This window comes from Eschrichtius robustus, chromosome 12 (assembly GCF_028021215.1).
Source record: "Eschrichtius robustus isolate mEscRob2 chromosome 12, mEscRob2.pri, whole genome shotgun sequence".
Taxonomy (NCBI): Eukaryota; Metazoa; Chordata; class Mammalia; order Artiodactyla; family Eschrichtiidae; genus Eschrichtius; species Eschrichtius robustus.
This window is the reverse complement of record NC_090835.1, coordinates 69,012,716-69,028,214: the sequence shown is the minus strand read 5'-3', so window position 1 is coordinate 69,028,214 and position 15,499 is coordinate 69,012,716. Positions and strand designations below refer to the sequence as shown.

Here is a 15,499-nt window from a genome sequence, read left to right as displayed (position 1 = left end):
TTTTCTTTTATCCTGTGACCTGCTTAAGCAAGGGGTCTTCTATGCTGCATTTTAACTACTATCATGATCCATGGGGATTCTCAAGGGTTTCTGAATAATAACATTTTAACATTTACACATTTTCAGTCACCTCTGCCCCTTTATTTATTTATTTATTTTTTCATAGCTACTTTATTTATTTATTTACTTATTTTTGGCTGTGTTGGGTCTTCATTTCGTGCGAGGGCTTTCTCTAGTTGTGGCAAGCGGGGGCCACTCTTCATCGCGGTGCGGGGGCTGCTCTTCATCGCGGTGCGCGGGCCTTTCACTACCGCGGGCCCTCCCGTTGCGGAGTACGGGCTCCAGACGCGCAGGCTCAGTGGTTGTGGCTCACAGGCCCAGTCGCTCCGCGGCATGTGGGATCTTCCCAGACCAGGGCTCGAACCCGTGTCCCCTGCATTAGCAGGCAGATTCTCAACCACTGCGCCACCAGGGAAGCCCACCTCTGCCCCTTTAAATGAGGGCTGAAAAATGCAGCTCATGTGAGGACTTGCTACGTTAAATCAATCCTCAGGCTCCGAGGAGAAGGCTGGGGTACTCCAGTTTCCCGGGCTGTTCTGCTTTCTTTGTTCCCTTAGGATTGGAACCTTCCAGATGCTCAGTCACTGTGGTGATCATCAGAAACTGTGTGTGTCCAGGGAACTCCCAAGTCCATGGCTGCTTTTGAAGGGTCACCGTGCTTTCCTCAGAAAGAAGGCACCGAGTATGTTATGCAGACATTCGCTGGAGATCGTGATCTGATAAGACAAATAGACTGAGAGTCCTTTCTGGTCCATGACAACAAGAGAAATAGAAGAAGATCTGGACTGGGATTCAAGAGGTCCAAGTTGGAGCCCCAGCCCTGTGACTTTTCCTCTCTGGGTCTCTTTCAAAAAATGAACGGCTGGGATGCATTCTCTGGGGCTTTGAGATTTAGTACGGTTTGAATCTGTGATTAGACGACCTAAGTTCCCTTCCAGCTCTGTGACATTAAAACATGAATAGCAGCAGGCCTTCAGGGGAAATGATTTAACCTCATGGTTAAACACGCTTTGGATTCGGCCACACTAGAGCTTAAGGGCCAGCTCTAACGCCTAACTTTTTCTTCCTCATCTATTAAACAGGGATAAAAATAGCCTCTATTCGGAAGATTTGTCTTGAGCTATTCAATGACCTAATCAGTGTAACTGAACTCGGCACGCGGCTGGCCCATAAGATGCGTTCAGTTAATGTAAGCTGCCATCATTATCATCATTTTTCATTTACAACCGTTTCCAAACTGCTCTTCACGCTAACACTGAACAGTCTCGTTTCCTTTCTCCAGACTCTACAAAGGAGACAGGTTTCTTCTAAGTGGCTCTATGAACCAGGCAAAATAAAACTCAAATGCCAGGGAAGGTCCAGCCGTCTTGCAAGTTTGGTTCAGGGTGATGTGTAACAGCACAGTGGAGGATGCTAGGCTCAGGAACCACCTCCACCCACAGCAGCACCCACGGGCACAGCCCAGCTTTGGGACTCAGGACTGTTCTACCTGGACTTGGTCCTGATTAGCTGACAGCTCCCCTATTTCCCTAAACTCTTCCTGAAGAGTCTATTCACCGCCTGCTGTTGGACCCCTGGCCCCTCAGACTCCCCTATTCAATATTACCAGCTCTGCCTGGATCAGTTTCCAACCAGCCATGATATTTAACCGTGCCTGATTTAATAGCACACTTGCCATCTCTGTTTCCCTTGATCTTCTGCCAGTTCCAACACTGGGTATTCACAACCATTTGCTTTCTCTTCTCCAGTTGCTGGAATGTTGAGCCCTGCTGAATACTCAAGAAACAACTGACTGAGTCCTCTACCAATGTATTTAACTCAGCTGTCTTCCAATAGCTACCAAGTATTAGGCACTAGTTCTTCTGTGCCGGACACTGTGCTAAAGCATGTCCTTTTTTAATAGTCACAGCAACCATGAGGGAAGAGTTTGTATCCCTACTTTACCTGTAGAAACTGAGGCTTAAAGAGGTTAAATGGCTTCCTCAAGGCCACCAGCCAAGAAGTGGTAGACAGGAATTCAAACGTGAGCCTGACTACCAGGCTCAGCCGTCCTTTTATTCACTTCTTGAAAACTATGACATCGCCATAAGATCGATTTCTCGCCTCTGCCACTCTTTTCTAATCGTCATCTTTCCCATAGCACCTATACTCTTGGAGGATAATCGCACCAATTTCCTGAGAAGGTTTAGATCAAACTTCCTGAACTATTTTCAACATGATGTCAAAATCTGGGGATAATTTCATCTCTTCCCTTATCGCCTCAGAGAAGTATCTCCCCATCTAGGATTTACCAATGGTCAATTGCCCAATCCTTTTTCTAGTCTTTATCCTTCTAGCTCTTTCTGTATCATTTGAAACTGTTTACCAGTTGTCCCCAGTATGCACTCTCTCCTTCCTTGGTCATGGGATTTTTTTTTTAGATTGGCTCATAGCCACCTAGAATACAGACTACATTTCTCATCTTTGTGGCTAGGTGTAGCCATGTGACCAAGCTCTGGTCAATGGGTTTTATAAGTGAGAGTGGTATGTGCAACTTCTGAGAACTGTCTTGAAAGTACTCTTCTTCTCTCCTTTCCTCTGGCCTGTGCTGATAGCTTGAACTTGAACAGTCATCCTGAACTATGAGACGGCAGAAGGAGACCAGGTCCTTGACCATCATGAACTGCCATACTAGCCCTGGACTCCTTACTTCTGGACTTCTATCTTGTTTAAACCACAGTGATTTTGGGGTTTTTGGAAGTTCCGTGTTGGCTTCTAAGACACTGCATTATCCTGGTTATCTTCCCATGTTTTTCCTTTATTTTCCTCTAAAAGTAAGTTCTATTCTTGACCTCTTCAATCTCTCTAGTCTTTCCCTCAGCAATTGATTTTCTCTTACGTTATCCATCACCTCAATGTGGATGATTCATGAATCTGTATTTCTAATCATTACATCTCTCTTGAACATCAGACCCACATTTCCAAGTGCTTATGGAGTATTTTTAGCTGGATATTCTGGTACCTGAAACATCTCAAACTTAACCTATCCAAAACTGAACTTAACGTATTTCCTCAAATGCGCCCCTCCTTCAATTCCCTATTTCTGTTAGTTGCACAATATTTCCCCAATTAACCAGGCTCAAAACCTTAGAATCATCCTCAATACTCTCTCCTCCTCTTTCATCCATACTTGGTTGTAAGATCCTGTTAATGCTACCTCTTCAAAACCTCTGCTATCCATATTCTCCTTCCTATCACTTTCTATTATCCCCCTAGTTTGGGCTCCAATTTCCTTCAAGAGATTCCTTGAAGTCTCTTGACTTCAGGGTATTCCTGACTCCAGTCTCTCCCAACTGCAATCTAAGATTCTACAATTATACAAACAGTCAGCGCTCCATATCCATGGGTTCTGCATCTGTTGATTCAACCAATCACATATTGAAAATATTCAGAAAAAAAAAAATTCCAGAAAGTTCCAAAAAGAAAAACTTGAATTTACCATGTGCCAGCAACTATCGTACTTATATAGCATTTACATTGTATTAGGTATTAGAAGTAATCTAGAGATGATTTAAAGTATCCAGGAGGATACAGGTAGGTTATATATGAAAACTATGTCATTTTATATAAGGGACTTGAGGGTCTGAGGATTTTGGTATCTGGGGGTACCCTGGAACAAATCCCCTGAGGATACCAAGTGACGATTGTACTTAAAGTGTGGCTTCTATCCTGTCACCTCATTCAAAAAGCTTCAACAAATACTTCATGGTCTTTGGAATAAAGACTGCCATTTGAGATCCAATATTCTACGACTAGTCCTTTGTTCGAGGACTAGATTATTTTACATTCTCCAAACATGCTATCGTCTCCTGTCATCTTACTGTTATTTATGCCACTCCCTCTGCCTGGAAGGCCCTCTCTTTCCTCCTTATTTCTGCCGATCAAGTACAATTCTCTGTTTTTGGGTTCAGCTCAAATGCACTTCTTTCATAAAGCCATCCCTGATCTCTTACACTGACATTATTTATTCCTCTTTGAACTCTGAAATTACTTTTATACCACTTTACATGAATTTAACATATTCTGCCCTTTTATGATTATTTTACTTATGTCTCATGTATACATATTGTATATAATGGCTGTCGATACATTTGGTGAAAGAAAATATAGATGCATAGCTGACAAAGTTCTAACTTGTTCCATAATGGAAAGAAAAGTAAACTATTCCAACTCAGAAATATAAATTGATAAGAGCACGACAGTTATATAGTAGGGCTCCTGTAATGCAAGGGGTGAGAGAAGAGGAAGCTGCTGAAGATGAGGCTTAATTGTTAAACTCTCTCATTTACATTTTTTGCCTTTGGGAAAAGCACCCAAATTTATACCTTGGAATCTACCAAGAACATCTAGCCTGGACTTCCCGGCAAAGATGGTGGACTGAATACAGGTACTTATTTAAATCTTCTTCCCAAAGTCTTACTAAACTAATAGTAAAAGTGGGCCTCCTTCTAAAAGATGTGCAAATGAAAGCACCCCCAAGAAAACTCAATCCCAAGCTGCCAAAGGGAAAAGCCAAAACTCACACTATAGAATTCCCCGAAGGCTCAGAAGTTGGCAGCCCTTTGGATGTGGGAGTAGAGGGAGAAGCTAAAATAACATTTTCCTCCCCTCCAAGAAGACTGAGGTCTTCATACTCGTGCACAAACTTCACGTGGACCTAAATGCACAGCTCTCAGGAATACTGATTTAACTGCTTCTTAAAACCTCCAAAGTGTAGCTGTGTGCCAAAGAGTCCACATATATCACTGTCTTCAGATAATCATGCATCACTGTCCTAAGTTAAGTAACCACTTCACCTGGACCTAAGCACTATTAGTGGATGCTGCAGAAAAGCACCAGAGAGAACAATGACTTTGAGAGCTCCTGGCTACTTTCCTATTTGCTAGCAAACCTGGAAAGTTGTCCACTGTTTCTCTGAGCAGTAGCAGGCCCCCAATGTCCAGTGGGCAAAGAGTTAAACAGTATAGAGAAATAAGTGATACACAAAACATTGCTCTGCTATGCTAGTCCTGTATAAAGATTTCAGAAGACTTTTTCTACATTGGAAACAATTGAAATAACAGAGGAATATCTAGTCGGATAAAACTGTCATAAAACCATCTGGGCCTAGTGCCTTTGTGGGAGAGGGGAGATGGGCTTTCTACTTCACAGATCTATTAAAGCTTTCTCCTTCTGTCAGTTTTTGTCATTTCTACAGGCACAAATGGCATTTCTGGGTGGGAAGATTTTTCACTGTGAAGGTTTGTCCTGCATGGTGCAAGATGCTTAGGATTCCTGGTCACTGGGCACTGAATGCCAGTAGTAACCCTTCCTCAACTAGTCATTGTGATGGACCAATAACTCACCCAGACAATTCATCCCAGGAGGATGGTAGCAACTTCTAACTAACCAAATAAAAAAATTTATTCTTATAAATTCTTTCTATTTATTTTTAAAATCTCTGCATTTATGATTATATATTTCTTATATTATTCCTACATGTTGTATTTCCCTTTTCTTGATCAGAAATGTCGAGATATTTTAAAAAACACAAGTTTTCATTGCAATATTCAAGTCTATTGCTTTTTTTGTTTTTTAATTTCATTCTTTGTTTTCCTTTTTTTCTTTCTGTGTTTAACTGAGGTGTACATGCATACCATAAAGTAGGTGATGTGTACTATCTGCTTTTATCTTTATTAATTCCTCTCTGATACTTTCTTTTGGTTAAGTTTCAGTCTTTCTTATTTTTTAACAAATGAATTTAAGGATAAAAACTTTCCTCTGAGTGCCACTCTGGTCAAATATTATCGGTATTTATGCAAAGTATTTCTACTACCATTAGTTTCTAAGTAGAAAAATGGAAAGGAAAAAGATAGGCAACTCATAGACTAAATATATAATACTAATCAATAAGATAAGGTGCTCAATTTCACTAGATCAGGCAAATGCCAAATTCTAAAGTCACTTTTTTTGCTTACCATGGTGAAAAGCATTAAAAAGTGATAATATTCCATGTTAGTAAAGGTATAGGGACAAGAGCATGCTCGTTCACCATTAAGGAAGGGCCATGTGGCTCCACCAATTAGATCTAGACATGTACCTACACTTTGACCTGCTAATTCTACTTTCTATCAATGTCTTTTAGAGAAATACTCGTATAAGCATGTAAGAATGTCTGTATGGAATGTCCACAGCAGCATAAATTATAACAGAAATAATACTGAAGACAACTTAAACATACATCAGCTAGAGAATAGAAAAATGAGTTATGGGATATTTAACGAAAATTTTAAAAGAATAAGGTATATTTTAGGACTGTGACAAAACTGTATTTATGATCTATGAACAAGGTAAATTGTAAAAAAAAAAGTCTGCAAAATAGTTTGTAAAATATGATCCTATTTTAGGTTAAAAAACAAACAAAACCTCACATGGTCACTTTTGTATTAAGATAGCAAAGGGCCTGAAGCATACAGCATACTTTCAAACTATGGCCACCAATGGCAACTGTGAGTAGCAGAGAGGTGAGAAGAATCTGAGCATTTTGTGTGTATTCACTTTTCTATTATTTGAAATTTTTCTTTCCAGTGAGCTAAAATGAATGTAATTTTAAAATGTAATTTAAAAAAAGTCTCCTATCCCAGCCCTCACATTGTAGTTGCCTCAATTATAAAGGAGGAGCTGAGAGCTCTGGTAGTCTCATTAACATGGCCTTTTTGAAAACGGATGAATTAATTCATAAAAGCTGCCTAAGATAATGACATTAGTGGAAAAGCAGGCAAAATTTAATATGTACTAACATGCGACAACATCTGCTGACTTGCCTCACTTTTACCAATCCTAGCAGGCATTTCTTCCAGGCTACTGAGAAATCGGCAGAGCCTATTTTCATATTTAATGTCTCAACTCCTTTGTCTGAAAGCTCTTTGAGTGATCTAAGCAGCTAGCCTGGAGGCAGGCACACCTCCCATGCTGTGGTTCAATTAAGTCTGTTTCCCCTACTGCCCACTCTCAACAGTTAGTCCAATGCTGCAGAGCTGGAAGAAACCAAAGCAAATGAGGATGAGATGTGAGGTCAGAAATCCTCCTTGGTAGTTCTCTCCTTAACCTGGAGATTTCTTAACCTGAGGATAGAAAATTCCTATCAAGGGCACTTGGCCCCATTTATGAAGTTCATCTGGGAAAGTTTCCCCTTTCCTTGCTTTCAAAGGCTGAGCCAGCTATCTTGTAGGGGTTCCAGATCAAGCCTTTGAAAGAAAGAATTAGAATCTCACTCCTCCATGATACTAAAGATTCTTCCCTCACTAAGAACCACTTTCAAACAGAGCATTAAATAAACTGAGAACTTGTTCTTCAAGGGTTAATTTCAGTATGATTATTACTAAACAACTAGAGTAGGCATCAATGCTCCACCCCACTCTCTTTAAAGTTTTAATTAAAAATCCACCAACATGATTGGAAGACTTAATACAGTTAAGATATCAATTCTTCCCAAACTGCTATAGAGACTCAACACAAAATTCCAAGAAAAACCCCTCAGGACTTTTTGTAGAAATAAATAAGCTGATTCTAAAATTTTGTCTGGAAAGATAAAAGAACTAGAATACCTAAAACAATTCTGAAAAAGAGTATAACAAAGTAGCAAAGGCAATTCCATGGAGAAAGGACAGTCTTTTCAACAAATAGTGCTAAAACAACTGGATATTCATGTGCAAAAAAATAAATCGCTACCCATACCACACACCATATAAAAAAATTAACTCAAAATGAATCATAGATCTAAATGTATACCTAAAGCTATAAAATTTATAGAAAAAATATAGGAAAAAATATTCGTGACCTTATTTATGAAAAAAAGGATTAATCGAACTTCATCAAAATTAAGAAACTCTGCTCTTCAAAAGACACTGTTAAGGGAATAAAAAGACAAATCACAGACTAGGAGAAAATAATATATCTGATAAAAAACTTATACCCAAAATATATAAAGAATCTTTACAACTCAATAATAATAAACAACCCAATTTTTTTGATGAGCAAAAGATCTTGAAATGGCAACTTGATTAGATACAAGGATGGCAAAGAATCACATTAACAGATGCTCAACATCATTAGTCATTAGGGAAATGCAAATTAAATCCAGAACGAAATATCACTACACACCTATTAGAATGGCTAAAATTTTTAAATACTAACAATATTAAGTGCTGGGGAGCACACACAGCAATTGTAATCCTGATAGGAATGTAAAATGGTAGAACCATCCTGGAAAATGGTTTGGCAGTTTCTTATAAAGTTAAGCATGTATTTATATAGGATCCAGCAATTTCATTTCTTGCATTTACCCAAGAGAAATGAAACCTATGTTCACACAAAAACCTCTATGTAAATGTTTATAGTAGTTTTATTTGCAATTGCCGAAAACTGTAAATGGCCCAAATGGCCCTCAACTAGAGAATGGACAAACTGTGGTATGTCCATACAATGGAATACTACTCAGAAATGAAAAGGAACAAATTACTAATACACTCAACAAGTATGAGTCTCAAATGAATTATGCTAAGTGAAAGGGACCAGACTCAAAAGGGTACTGGAATATTGTGATTTATAGGAAGTATGTATATATATTTGGCCATTCGGATGACCAAAATATATTTCTCAGATACACTTGGTCTTCATCCATAGTTCCTGGCTTACAGTTCCCAAAACCCAAGGAATTTTCTGATTGATAAGCTGTTAATGAAGGTGACTTTTGGTTAGTTGGTTGGTTGGTTTGTTTGTTTTTGGCCGTGCTGCGCAGCTTGTGGGATCTTGGTTCCCCAACCAGGGATTGAACCCAGGCCACAGCAGTGAAAGTCCTAACCACTGGACCGCCAAGGAATTCCCTGAAGGTGACTTTTGGATACCACCCCAGGGTGGGGGCTGCTTGCCAGGAGAACCAATCATGTGATCAGAGGGTTGGAACTTTCGGTCCCATCCCCTGATTTCCCAGGGAAGGGAGAGGGGGATTGAGGTTGAATCAATGCCATTGGCAGATGATTTAGTCAATCATGACTGTGCAATGAAGCCTCCATAAAAACCAAAAAAGACAGCTTTTTGGTCCCTATTTTTTTCCAAGAGCTTCCACATGGGGGAAACCAGAACACTTTTGCATGCCACCGTGCCAGGCCCCAAGCTCCAGGAGTACAGAAGCTCTGTTCGGGACCTCGCCCTATGTATCTCTTCATGTGACTGTTGATTTGTATCCTTTAATATCCTTTTATAGGGCTTCCCTGGTGGCGCAGTGGTTGAGAGTCTGCCTGCCAATGCAGGGGACACGGGTTCGAGCCCTGGTCTGGGAAGATCCCACATGCCGCAGAGCGGCTAGGCCCGTGAGCCACGACTACTGAGCCTGCGCGTCTGGAGCCCGTGCTCCGCAACAAGAGAGGCCGCGACAGTGAGAGGCCCGCGCACCGCGATGAAGAGTGGACCCCGCTCGCTGGAACTGGAGAAAGCCCTCGCACAGAAACGAAGACCCAACACACCCAAAAATAAATAAATAAATTAATTAAAAGGAAAGGAGGGGGGAAATTGATAAATGAAGATTAGTGTTACTATACGTATACAAATACATATTAAAAAATAAATAAATAAATAAATAAATAAATAAATTTTAAAAAAAATATCCTTTTATAATAAATCGGTAATCTAGTGAGTAAATGGGTTTTCCTGAGTTCTGTGAGGCATTCTAGCAAACCAATTGAACCTGAGAAGAGGGTCGTGGGAACCTCTGATTTATAGCTAGTCAGTTAGAAGTCCAGGTAACAACCTGGACTTGCAACTGGCATCCTGAGTTGGAGGGAGTCACTGGAGCCTCCAATTTGTAGCCAGTTGGTCAGAAGCACAGATGTTAACCTGGGCTTGTGATCAGCATCTGAAGCGGAGGGCGGTCTTGTGGGACTGAGCCCTTTACCTGTGGAATCTGATTCTATCCCCAGGTAGATAGTGTCAGAATTAAGTTGAATTCTCATACACCCCACTGACGTGTACACACACACACACACACACACACACACACACACACACTGGAACTGGGTCTGGGAACCCTTTTCAGGTATGTACTATATGATTCCATTTATACGACATTCTGGAAAAGGCAAAATCATTGGTACAGACATTGGCGCAGTGACTGCCCAGGGTAAGGGAGGGGGGCAGGACTGACAACAAAGGTACACAGGAGAATCTTTTGGTGATGAAACTGTTCTGTATCTTGATTGTGGTGGCAGTCAAATGACTGTATTTGCTAAAACTCAGAGAACTGTACACAAAAAGGGTGAATTTTACTGTTTCTAAATCATAACTTTTTTTAAAAGCTCCAAATGGAAACCATTGAAACAAATCAAAACAAAACAACTACGATGAAAATAACCACAAAATTTCTGCATTTAAGGAGGAGAAACCTTTTACACAGGACCATTAAAAATAAGGTCTGCAGTGTCAGACACATCTGCACACGTTCTCTTAGCCACTCCTACCCTGACAGGCCTCGCAAAGGGTACTTCAAAAGACACCACTGCATCCCCCAGTCTTACCTGAACCATGGGCTGTCAGAGGACTGAAGGAAGCAGTAATAAAACCCCGTGAAGGACCTGGGACCTGCAAGCGATAGAGAGCCGGGAGAGGCCGCAGGAGTTCCTTCAAACTGCAGTGGGAATTGCACTGCCCCTTCTTGTTCTTCCTTAGGAGACAGAGGTTGTCCCAAATGCTCCAGCGGTGCACACTCACCCCTGTCGGGACCACGTTTACAGCGCCTGGCTGGTTCTCAGTCCTGCAGCCCTCACTCCTCGCGGAGGAAACTGAATTTTGCAGAGGCAATGAAAGTAGGCCAAGGCGACAGAGCACTCCAGTTACCGGGTGCCAGCCAATCACGGGCCCCTCCCCAGAAGTGTCTCAGTCTGAGGTCAGGACTCAAAGCAGAGTCTGTGCCGGCAGCCTGAACCCAAGGGGAATGACTTGTTGGGCTTGTTTTTCCACCACATTAATTTGAGGGTTTGTGATTTGAGACCCCAAATCAATCTCTGCCACAATGCTGGCAGCCTCCCCTCCCACGGCGCTCACCTAGTCTGACCCGACCTTTTCCTTGCTTCGCACGCTGAAAGGTGACAAGACCACTCCAGCCCAAGGTATTGAAAATGAAAGGCCATAATACACCCACCGCCCAGACTGCCCTGAAACCCAACTTCCCCAGCCCAAGGAACACCATCATCTCCTTCCGCCCAGGATCACAAACTTTAAAAATCCTTTCAGGGGCTTCCCTGGTGGCGCAGTGGTTAAGAATCCGCCTGCCAATGCAGGGGACGTGGGTTCAAGCTCTGGTCCGGGAAGATCCCACATGCCGCGGAGCAACCAAGCCCGTGCGCCACAACTACTGAGCCTGTGCTCCAGAGCCCACGAGCCACAACTACTGAAGCCCGCGCACCTAGAGCTCGTGCTCCGCAACAAGAGAAGCCACCACAATGAGAAGCCCGCGCGCAGCAACGAAGGCCCAACGCAGCCATAAATAAATAAATAAATAAATAAATAAATCAATCAATCAATCAATCAATCCTTTCAGAGTTGTTTCTGCCAGGAGCAGGGGTGGGGGCTCTACCTTTTGTCCTTCCGTCCACGGATGCCAGCTTCTTTGTCTCTGCTGTCAGCAGTAGCTCATAAGGATGCTCGTCCTCCTCCCTGGCTGCGCTCCCCTGAATCCAGGGTCTCACAGTCAAGACCTAAGAGAAACAAACACCACGTACTTCTCATGCGGGGGGCTAACACCCAGACAGGTTATGTCAAACAAATTTGAGATTACTGGCTCCTTTTTCATCAGAGGGGAAGAGAAGGTAAATAAGTCAAGCGTCACAGGGAATCACAATGCTTTCCTGGCTACGCACCTGGACCTCAAATCTCAATGGCCTTGGATTAAAATATTCCCCTTTCCTTCCCTCATTTCATCCTTCAAAATGCCATAAAATCCAAGATCCTCCCCTCCCCTGCCTCTTCCCTCTTCAGTGTTCTGCAGGATCTCTTTTCTGTGGGTAACACCTCCCAAGCGGTTTTTAGCCACCATGCATCACAAGGCCTTCTTTCTCCATGCTTCTTTCCTAATATGCTCACACAGTACCCCAAGGCTGGGATCCTTCCCCTCCTCTCAAGAGGGAATCAGCATGACTTCTGACTGACCCTGACTGACTGGTATTTACTAGGAACAAAGCATTCTGTAAATCCTTCTCTATTTTTGTAGGCCCTTCCTCATAGGCCCTGTGGGTTATAGATGAGGATTTCCCCCAAGCTGGCTTCCTACCACACCTATGAAAATACAATCTTAAATCAATTCCACCAATCTCTGTTCTGAAAAGAGGCAAGTGGATGGGCAGCAGGAATTTCAGTGGAGAAAAAGCAGCTCTGTCTCCTGAGAAATCCCTAATCCAGGCAGCCAAGTGTCTCTGATGAAATGACTGACCAGAGCTGGCCCCTACACCTGCCAACCGGCTTGATTCAGCTGGGGGCCTGGTGGCCACAGCCAGTCACGGTACCAGAGGAGCCAGGCATCTCGAACCAAGCCAGAAACACCACGATTACTGCTACAGTCACACTGAGAGAGAGAATGGAGATACCTGCTTTAGAGGATAATCCTAGCTCATCTCTCCTAAGAAGCCAATGTGTTTCACAGGCAAATTAAGAATAATCATAGACTGGCGATTAGGAAAGCCAACCAAAGCACAAAAGCTCTTCTTGAGCAGTTTGGCTAGAACAAGCAATATATTATGAACGAGGGTGTGAGAGGGATTCACAAGTCCACCTAACAAACAACGGGACCCTACAAGTGTGGCACTGTGGTGCCACTGAAACCTCCTCCTTCACTGATGTGTCCCATGGCGCACCAGAAACAAAGCAGGTTTGTGATTCAGTAGGATCTTGCTTCTTGGAGGCATAGCTCACAGCGTTACAGCCTAATGAGACAACACAGATTCTAGCAGCCTCAGACTCAGTGAGAGACTGCAGCTCCTGTTTGTTAACAAGGCTGCCACTCCAAAGGCAGGATGGTGGTCTCTCCAAAATTCTGCTAAGCACAGCAGGAACCTCCACTGACTGAGAGCCACCTGGAAGCTAAAAGCTCTTTCATTACAATGAGCTACTTGCCTGTATTACTTATTCCTTTTGCCTCTTCACAGGGACACAATTAAGGGAACAAAGAGGGACCGTTAAGCAGTTCAGACAGTGTCAACTTAATACCACAGGCTTTACTGACAGGAATTTGTGTTCTGCAAGTTTACACACCCAGAGCCATCACTGAGGCAGAGCCCTGGAAATCTGATTCTGTGAGTGTTCTGCGCACAGCAAGAGCTCTCACGTAGCCCCAGGCAGACTTCTCTGAGAGGTATCTGACAGCCTGGGTGCCCGGCCTATAATACCCTTTCTTCCCAAGCAGGAAGGGTCTGATGACTTCCATCTGGAAAATCAGACCCACTGGACCTGTGTTTGCTCCGTGCCTGGCTCTTGTGCACAAGTGGAAGCAGGGAACCAGCAAACGGCAGAGCTGGAAGGGACCGGAACCATTACAGTCACAGCTGGAGAGTACCTGGTTCCAGCTCGTTCCTTTTGCAGGTGACAAAACCCGGTTACAAAGGGAGCTCCCAGAAGAGCCAGGGCCATAAAATTCACTCCACCTGATTCTGGATCAAGCTGGCCTCATTTTTTTTCTGGGAAGTGTGGTTTCTTCACCCAATTCAGAATCCTCTCCCTCCTTCAGATGTCTAATGAGTGCCCCCTGCTCATACCCACACAACTCGTAGGGTGATCTTTTCCTCTTGGTCCTGGCCTCTGCCAGCTATGGGATTAAAATCTCACAAAAAAAGCAATGAACTGCTTTTCTTCAAGTCTTCCTAGCGCCCACTCAAGAAGCCCTGAGTCACAGTGAATATGGCAATAACTGATTCGCAACAGAAAGGATTCTGCTCTTTACTAAATTACTCCTTAATCTTTTCCCCCTTTCTTCCAGGGCTTGCAATAAATCAAAACCAAAAAAAAAAAAAGTATTCTCTGCTATATGGAAAACAACATTTTTGCTGCAGAGAAAAGCAACTACCAGTTACCACCCAACTGTGACCAATGGAATGGCCAGTTGGGGTGTGGGCAGCTTTCTGGGAAGAGATACCACAGCAGCTGCAACTTCCCATGAACATTTAGCACATCTGAGCATAGAGAAGACACCGGTCAGTCTGATGCAGTTGGCAGCCCCTTTGGTGGGGTGAAAACAGCTGATTAGCTTGTGTGTGTGCACACACGTATGTGAACATGTTTAATTTTTTTTAAGACAGTTTCAGGATCTGGTCATTACTCTGATCAGCTCTCCTAGAGCCAGTGTACTCAGCTTCTCTTAAAGGCTTTCATGGGTCATCTGACAATGACAAGCCTCAGGAATAGGAAACGAACACTGGGTCAGATTGCTCGCTTGCTAGGATAGGAATGAGGTTTAGGGTATTAAAGCTTTGAGAGTATAAGAAATGAAGATGGTGAAGAATACAGTCCAACAAAAAAGTCTACTTTTGGAGAAGACTTATCCACTCAGACTATAGCAAACAGAATCTGTCTTGATCATTAAAAGGATAATAACCCAGAGCACATCACCTCTATATCTATGTACTTATAATCATCATTTAGGAAGCAAAGCCAGGGTTCTCAGGGTCTTCCAAATACTGACTATGGTTGTCCAACTGATCCAGAATTCCAGGCTATTCGGAAGCGAGTCCTAGAAGATGTAGCTCAGACACAGTCTCCAATCCAGGAGAGTAATAGGGATATTTCTCCCCCTACTTTTTGATACAGTATTATTGCCAAACTGTATGCCCTAGAAAGCCCTGGGAGAAAAGAAAGTGCTGGTTATCCAATAGTTCTTTAGAAGCCTTGCCCTTATCCTTGGGCACCAGAAAATTTAATCCAAGTCCTTGTTAAAGAGGTGGTATAGGGCATTTACACAGGCCCAGCCCCAACTGAATATGCTCTATATTACTAGGTTTCTCTTTGTAAAAAGGGAGTAATAAAGCAAACCTCTATATAAAAACGTGTAGGGGTTTACTACATGCGCTTGTATCTGCTGGCAATGTATTATTACCCTAGAGCCTGTAATTCTAGACACCCCTTAGTTGAGTCATGATAGTAAGTATTTTGTAATTAAGGGATAGAAAGAAATAAGGACAGAATTTGTACCTAGCATAGAAATCACCCCTATCTCCAACACTGACTTTACATTCTAAAAAGGCCATCCTTGTATTTATACATTTTGTCAAACTGATGTCATCCTTCTGGTTGCGTATGTTTATATTAAATAAAAGAACCTGTCTCACTGGATGGTCCATGGCAGTAAAAAAAACTTAACTCCGACTTCTGGGGACAAAGTAAT

At 42.6% G+C, this 15,499-nt stretch overlaps 1 protein-coding gene across 5 annotated transcripts in view; it reads right to left on the bottom strand.

Moving 5' to 3' along the window:
- The window catches only part of ANKS1A (ankyrin repeat and sterile alpha motif domain containing 1A), a 184,465-nt gene that overhangs the window by 78,684 nt on the left and 90,282 nt on the right, over positions 1 to 15,499 (bottom strand). For all 5 annotated transcript variants that reach the window (XM_068557221.1, XM_068557222.1, XM_068557220.1 and 2 more), the window contains one exon: positions 11,708 to 11,828. In XM_068557221.1, coding sequence (XP_068413322.1) covers positions 11,708 to 11,828 — 121 coding nt within the window. The remainder of the gene's footprint in view (positions 1 to 11,707; positions 11,829 to 15,499) is intronic.